General features: G+C 40.2%; 1 protein-coding gene across 1 annotated transcript; it reads right to left on the reverse strand.

Moving 5' to 3' along the window:
- Positions 1-1,460: 1,460 nt before the first annotated feature.
- LOC110501465 (transcription factor Sp5) lies at positions 1,461-3,724 on the reverse strand. Its single transcript, XM_021579051.2, has 2 exons — positions 3,395-3,724; positions 1,461-2,998 (listed from the first exon to the last, which is right to left on the reverse strand). The coding sequence occupies exons 1-2, from the start codon at positions 3,443-3,445 to the stop codon at positions 1,931-1,933; spliced, it is 1,119 nt and encodes a 372-aa protein (XP_021434726.2). The 5' UTR covers positions 3,446-3,724; the 3' UTR covers positions 1,461-1,930.
- Between the last annotated feature and the right edge of the window lie 4,104 nt (positions 3,725-7,828).

Below are 7,828 nucleotides of genomic sequence, written 5' to 3' on the forward strand. Positions count from 1 at the left end.
CGTCATTGTAAATAAGAATTTGTTCTTATCTGACTTGCCGAGTTAAATAAAGGTTCAAATGTACGATAGGGGGTGCTCTTGCAAGGAAAACAAGTAACCTGACCGCTGAAAAGTTTAATCTTTTGATGAATAGATGGGGAGTTCTTTGATGTAGTCACGCATTTTCATGAATTATAGCGCCGAGGGTAACAAACGGAATTGAGGAATTTTTGTACAAAATATGGCTAGATTTAAATCATGGTAAGACATGTCAGTGAATTGTGATATGTTTATTGGTGACTCATTTAAGATTCTTTACTGCTCTTACAGTATGCAACCATTCCTAAGTTTGTTCTTAGTGTTTGTGACAATATTCTTGATTGATTATTTAGTAATACAGTATAATGCATTATTTTAGTTTCAGTTTTGAAAAATATCTGTGGGACTAGATTTGTTTTTCTTTAACGAAGTATACCAGAGCAAAAGCCTGAATGTTGCTTTGATAACTATTTTTTTTAATAAAAGTAAACATTTTCAGATTGTACACTGTAAGATGACCAGTAAATCATGTTGTTGGTGCACTGCTCTCATATCATGTCTATTGTAGCCTGAGAATATACTGACTCCTATTTACTCTACAGAGTAAAGTCTCTTAACTCAACAGAAGAAAAAACAGTATGTATCTCACATATTCTATATCACACAGTGTTTCTCGTATACTGGGTTGAAACCACTGGTGGATCACGATCAACTCCTACTAGGTCACAGGAAAATCATCGGTATTGGACTCTTATTCATCAGGAAATGTAAAGATTTATGTTGGGTCACAACAGAAAAAAAGTTAGGAAACCCCCCACTTTGCACTTAACATTATTGGAGCAATTTGTTTCCTGGACATAATCAGTCGCAAGAAGAAGCTGACTTTCTAAAATTCTTTGTGTGTGCTGAAAGCCATCTAATGCAATTGAATACAATTATGTTGATCATATCATAGCAATTATCCATACATACACTAACTTTTCATTTAAGTTGTCATTGGACACCTTATCTGCAGAGATAGTGTGATTCTAGCTGATATGAGCCAACATGATCTTGCTTTAGGCTGATGCACCCTACACGTCACATACTCAATGTGATGTCTATGACCGGTTTCATGATCAGGAAATCATAACTTTTCAGAGAAATATGACGGTGGTTTTACACGCTCTTTTGGCTGCTGGAAATGCCAACACCTCTCGTCCAGGTCAGGACTAAATCCTAATCATTGGTTTGACCAACTTCTCGGGTTACAGTTATGGCATACAACTTTTCCTATTATTAATGCATTCTCCGTCTGAGCAGCAGCAATGGTCAACTGATGTGGATCAAAGTGGAAGTCCTTACACAGGTAACCACAGTGTGAAAGTTATGTAGGAGTAAAAAATGTTTTGGGGGGGGAATAATATGTTATTATGGAAAATTAAAGGAGACTAATTCCGACATTGGGAAATGTTCTCTTTTTTATTCTCACACAGTATTCGGGTCATATCAACAATAGCATATCTTTTAAAGAGCATGCTAAAACACCCCACATAAAGCAAAAACGGACACTATCATTCAACAAAAGCTATTAAATATTATTTACACGTGAAATCTTCCACAAGGAAAATGGATCAAAACACAAGCTGAAACGTGTCTTTCTTGATATGGTATAGACAGTGAACACCACCTGCTCATGGGGTATTATAGTACGTTTTCCAGGATCCCAACTTAACTTTATGAGACAGATGTCATATATACAAAAAATGTGCTACAACAGAACAGCAATGTTAGAGAAATCATTTTTCGGGATGTAGGAAAAAAGAAGGAAACCAAACAAAAAAAATATGTCACTTTGTACTTAAACTAAGTAAAGGACTTATATTGCACTAGTATAGCTTGATTACTAAATCAACTTGACTAATGTAGGTTACTACATGTTCCTCAAATCTTCCCTTTTAACGTGAAGATCAAGTGTCTTCTCGTGACACTTAGATTTTTTGTTCTGGTGAGTCTTGACATGTTTTGCCAAATGGTCACTCCTCATGAACCTCTTGCAACAATCCGGACAAACAAAACGCTTCTCCCCAGTATGAGTCCTCAGGTGTCTCTGAAGCTCATCAGACCTGGTGAAACTCTTGCCACAGAAAAGCCAGTTACAAATAAATGGACGCTCTCCCGAGTGCCACCTCAGGTGCGCTTTGAGATGGGAAGTTTTGCCATAAACTTTCCCGCACCCTGGTATGTGACAGATGTGTTGCTTTTTCTTGCCGGGCTCATCGCTTGAGGTGGATGACTGACAGTTTGGACACCTGCATCTCCGGCATCTTCGAGCTGTTGCAAGGGGGGACTTGGTGTGAAGGAGGGCAGCGATTTGAGTCTGATACTGCGCAAAGTCTGTATGTCCCATTACCAAGCCCCTCTGCAGTTGGAAACGGTGGTGACCTAGGGATTGAGTGGTGATTGAGTGGTGACTGACGTGGTTTCCCTGTTGGAGACTCCACCACGGAATATCCTCCCCTGTGTTAGGGGACAACTGTCTCTGTTGCTGGTGCACAAGGCCAGAATGTCCGGTAACGAAACCTTGCATGGCAGTTGGCGCTGCATAAGTTACAGCAGGGACGTACGTGGGTGGGCACGAGGACTGCAAAGACTGCATGGAGCAAGGTAACATCTTCACAGGAGAAAAGTCATAGGGATATGAGGGATCCGCTGGGGGGGTGAGCGGGAGCTCGTGGTGGGAAGTAAATGAGCTTTGGATGTGGAGTTGGGATTTAGATAGTCCAAAAGTGGAATTGCTAGAGAGAGTGCTTTGAGGATTCCCCTCGTTACTCCAAGGATGAAAAATTCGCGACGGTGAGCCCAAAGTAGTGTCATAAGGAACCTGTAGGAAATCTGCCGGACTTGATCCGTGGTGATGTCCGATCCGGTTACAAGTGGCAGCTAACAGCGCCAGTGGAGAGTGTTTGCAGTTCTCTGGTGAAGAGTTCGGAGTACGGTCCTGCATAAGTAAAACAAATCATTATCAATTATGTGTTTACTTGGCTCTAAACTTGACTAAACTAAAGACTACAGAGTCATAACGGCATAGGACCCACGTTTGACGCTCCGTGAACTAAAACGACATTAGCCTAATATTAGTTTCAATAGACTCGCATGCCTACAAAATAAACATAGAGTTGTAACATAATCATCCAAGCCGTTCATTTCGCCACATACTGTAAGTAATTCATAGAGCCACATTTCAGTCATTATAGGATATGAATCGGGTATAATGTCCATTACGCGCGCACACACGCGTATCACGCGTGTTCTAAACAAATATTTAAACTACCATATACGTACAATAATGTTTTGAGGACAAATTAAAAACACGAGCAAAAACTTTTGAACAAACCTGAAGAAAAGCCTGGAGTGTTTCATTCCGCAGTACAGCCACTGCTGCCATGGTGAACGTCCTCTTCCTTCTTGTTAAAAAACAACTCACAATAAAACGAATTGAGATGAACGTAAAATCGTAGAAAAATGTCTTGACGTGGTAAGGTCTTCACACTCAGTACTTCCTCTCCTCGAGATATCCGTCGACTATCTGGAGAGTGAGGGATCACTTCTTAGAATTTGATAAGGACTTTGGTGGGCCGCCAGCCAGTCAGAAATAAGATTTGTTACTTTGAAGTTTGCCGCTGCCCAATCATCAAAGAATAGCGGCTCTTTGAGAGGGGAAAGCAAATCCTTTGAATCCACAAAGCTCCTATGGTGTGTTTGTTGGTCTGGATAAAAGAGCTGATTATTAGGGGGGGATGGGAAGGGTGGAGATAAAGGCGGGACAATTAATGAAGTAATCACTATGTGGGAAATGTATATACACAAATAATTGGATTTTCTTGATCAAAGACCCCCATGCCGCCTGGAGACTCCGGTATTGGATGCTGTAGTCATTTGATCCTCTTTTGTAATTAAGGATTTGTAGCAGGACCCTCTGTGACAATGTGACATTGTTATCTCTCGAGATCTCCTGGCGAATAGCTATTTGATAACTTCAAGAGGAGTAGCTAATGAGACCAAATCTAGTGACTCAACACAAAGCTTGTGTTTCAAAATACAAAATAAAATGTTTTTTATTATAACAAACCGTTATGATGTTGATAACTTGTTTCCATGGAACTAAAATACTTTTGATAGTTTATCAAGCATTACATATCAAGTGGCGGACCACTGTAAAACATCTCTTTGAATAAGGTTACCGTTTATACGTGCTTACAGGCATTTCATCGTCCTCGCTTCACTTCTTTCATTCTTTGATAGTTAACCCCAGAAGCCTATTGTGCTGGCATTAGCGTTCTAGTGCATAAATGTACTTTTACCCACTGGTGGCAAAATGTACTGTCGGATAATGGGCTCCCGAGTGGGGCAGCGGTCTAAGGCACGGCATCTCAGTGCTTGAGACGTCACTACAGACACCCCTGGTTCGAATCCAGGCTGTATCACAACCGGCCGTAATTGGAAATCCCATTTGGCCGGTGTAGGCCGTCATTGTAAATAACAAACTTGCCTAGTTAAAAATAAGTTGGAAGTGATAGAAGCGGTAGCCTAACAACTATAGGCTATTTTCAGTAACTAATTGCAACTGATGTAACACTAAACGACCATAGTATTGCTGCATGATTAACCTATTTAGATAGCCCTCCATTGATCCAGCTCAAAGTTGGCAGAGAGTATGATGTCTCTATTGTGTGTTTCCTAAAAAGTTGTACCAGTGCAGAGAGGCCTGGGAATGAAGGAGGAGTTACCATCCCCAAGAAAGTGGAAACAATTTTGAAACTCCCCGCCCTGCTCCGCCTTGAGCATTCATGCAAGTGGCCAAGCACGTAAGACCTCAAGGCGCTTCATAATTAACGAGTGTTATGAATTAGACCTAAATAAAACAAATAAACAAACTAACGTTTAATACAGGCAAATAAAGGCATATATTTTCTAATAAGAATTACAATCCATATTATACAATATAAACTACCGGTTCTGATCATTCTAATTTCAAAACTTTTGTAAAAAAAAAAAACTGTTGTAGCCTAGTCATCTTCAACTGTAAATCCCTGCGACTTTTCTTCTATATCAACGCAGTCATCTTTATCAGGCTTCCCCGAAGAAACAATCACTGTCCTCGCAAATACTTTGGAGCGGCTGATTTAGAATTAAATCTGTTTCTTTGAAGGGATTAATGTTCCCGGTCCTCTCCCACGGCTCTACACACAGTCATGGGGGAAAAGGGGGAGTCCTGCTGGGCCGTTTCTCTACAAAGCAGTAAATAGGCTGCTTGCCTGTGCCTTAATACATATTATTTACAACTATGGTCAATGAATACCAAGTATCACAACAGGTCAATAAGGATCTCATTTCCTATGCGTGTTATTGCTGCATAATAAAAAGGTAGTGTATAGGATTCGTTATGCTCCAATAACTTTACCTCTAATCCACTGCGCTCTATGAAATACAAGAGTATATGAGTGGCGCTTGCTCGTACAGTTAGACCATGGCTTAAGGAATAGCAACTCATTATTGCTTTTCAGAAACATTGCATTTACAAGAGTCATATATATTCAATTAGGACTAGAAACATATATATTGTATGACTTTGAATGCATCTTGTAGATGACGTGTGGTAGTCTGACTGGCAGTTCAAACACTAGTCAAAGCGTTGAGTAAATTTGTTTGATTTATTTTACTCCACTTTATTAGAACGTTGTAAAACAATGTGGATAGAAATTAAGACGGTGAGAACGCGTAAATGTTAAAAGCAGCACGCTGCAAGTGCGCAAAAAAATACCAACCTGCATGTACTACTGACTACAACTCTGATCTCACATGGGGTGAATGACAATTCTACAATAAATTGCTGTTGACATTATACTGTTGAGAGTGGAATACATGGATATAAAAAATAACAGCAATTCAAGCCATTCCACCAAAAGTGACTTATAAACCATGCTATTTACACTTTTATATACACTGAACAAAAATAAACACATGTAAAATGTTGACCCCATGTTTCATGAGCTGAAATAAAAGATCCCAGAAATGTTCCATATACACAAAAAAAATGTATTTCTCTCAAATATCATGCACAAATGTGTTTACATCCCTGTTAGCCAAGATAACCCATCCACCTGACAAGTGTGGCATATCAAGAAGTTGATTAAAAAGCATTTTCATTACACAGGTGCACCTTGTGCTGGGTACAATAAAAGGCCACTCTAAAATGTGCAGTTTTGTCACACAACCCAATGCCACAGATGTCTTAAGTTTTGAGGGAGAGTGCAATTGACATGCTGACTGCAGGATTATCCACCAAAGCTGTTGCCATAGAATTGAATGTTCATTTCTCTACCATAAGCCACCTCCAGTGTTGTTTTAGAGAATTTGGCAGTATGTCCAACCGGCCTCACAACCGCAGACCACGTGTAACCACGCCAGCCCAGGACCTCCAGATCTGGCTTCTTCACCTGTGACAGCTGATGAAACTGAGGAGTATCTCTGTCTCAAATAAAGCCCCTTTCTGGGGAAAATACTAATTCTGATTGGCTGGGCCTGACTCCCCAGTGGGTGGGCCTGGCTCCCAAATGGGTGGGCCTATATCACAATATAAATGTGATGTTTTTGGATAAGTGATCTCAATGAAGACTATTGATCATCGCCTTCTCAATCACTTTGCTTGGACAAATAATAGAGCCAATCAAAAATAATGAGACGTAAACATGCAATCACTTCAACTCATCTAAAATAAAATCTTTTAGATCCACAAAGAGAGACAAAAGTCCATTTATAATACATCATTCATTCCTTTTGTATTACTTCAACATAGTTGACTTCAAGTCCAGAGAATTAAACATTGAAATACACAGGATAACATGTCTCCAATTCCAGGCACAATGGCTTATTCCATCTATATAAAAAGCATTTTTACTATATACGTGCATTAATATGGCATGTTTCATATTTCAGTATCAATTATTTCCCAGAAAATGTAATATACTGTCTGTGGAGTAAGTGAAAGTGGCGTTGCATCCGGTCTTATAACATTAAATACATTGACAGTGAGAAGTGCAGCTTTGAGGTAGTTGGGGGGCAATGCAACAACGTGAACCCTTTTTTAACTTTTCATATTCTCTGGACAGTTGGAGAGAAAGCAGGTTCCACATCTGTCTCACACAAGAGACATGAGAGAGAGGGAGGCTGAGAGAGAGAGGGAGTGGGGGAGCGCGAGAAGAGAGGTGCTCGAGGCTACTGGGTACTTGAGCCGCTATAATGGTGTCTCGTATGAGAAAACATCTGTGAATTTCCTCAGTGATCTACAAGAAAGTATAACTCAGAGCAGTCACTCAGCAGACCTTTGAAGTTGCTCTCTGACAGAAAGCTGCCATTGTTCACAGCCTCCAACATAGAAGAACTCCAACTTTGGTCTCTCTAATTTTCAAGATTTTTCCTGCAATGCGATAAAACACATTTTTCTCCCCCAACCTATGAAGGAGAGGATCTCTGCATATTCAAGATAAAACCCATGGCAATGTGCAGGCTGGCCCAAGGTCAAGGAAGGAGGGGAAAGTAATTTCACATTCTCTCAGCCCACCCTGTGTGTGGTAACTCAGCCTTCCCACAATAATTCTCAGCGTCAAAACCTGCTCTACCAGGAAAGATGAGAAATGGACATATCATATCAAGTAATTACGCTGTCGGAGAAGCCAGCCAGGGACAAAAGCACCTGTCGCAGACTAACTAACTGCATGTAAAAGTTCTCACTACATCATGTTCTCTTATTTACATATTCTGTGTTATA

The sequence above is a fragment of the Oncorhynchus mykiss genome, chromosome 22 (genome assembly GCF_013265735.2).
Source record: "Oncorhynchus mykiss isolate Arlee chromosome 22, USDA_OmykA_1.1, whole genome shotgun sequence".
NCBI classification, from domain to species: domain Eukaryota; kingdom Metazoa; phylum Chordata; class Actinopteri; order Salmoniformes; family Salmonidae; genus Oncorhynchus; species Oncorhynchus mykiss.

Coding starts and splice junctions, on each gene's coding strand:
- LOC110501465 (XM_021579051.2), bottom strand. CDS start 3,445: ATGGCAGCAGTGGCTGTACTGCGGAATGAAACACTCCAGGCTTTTCTT. Junction 2,999..3,394: donor CACTCCAGGCTTTTCTTCAG/GTTTGTTCAAAA, acceptor TTACTTATGCAG/GACCGTACTCCGAACTCTTC.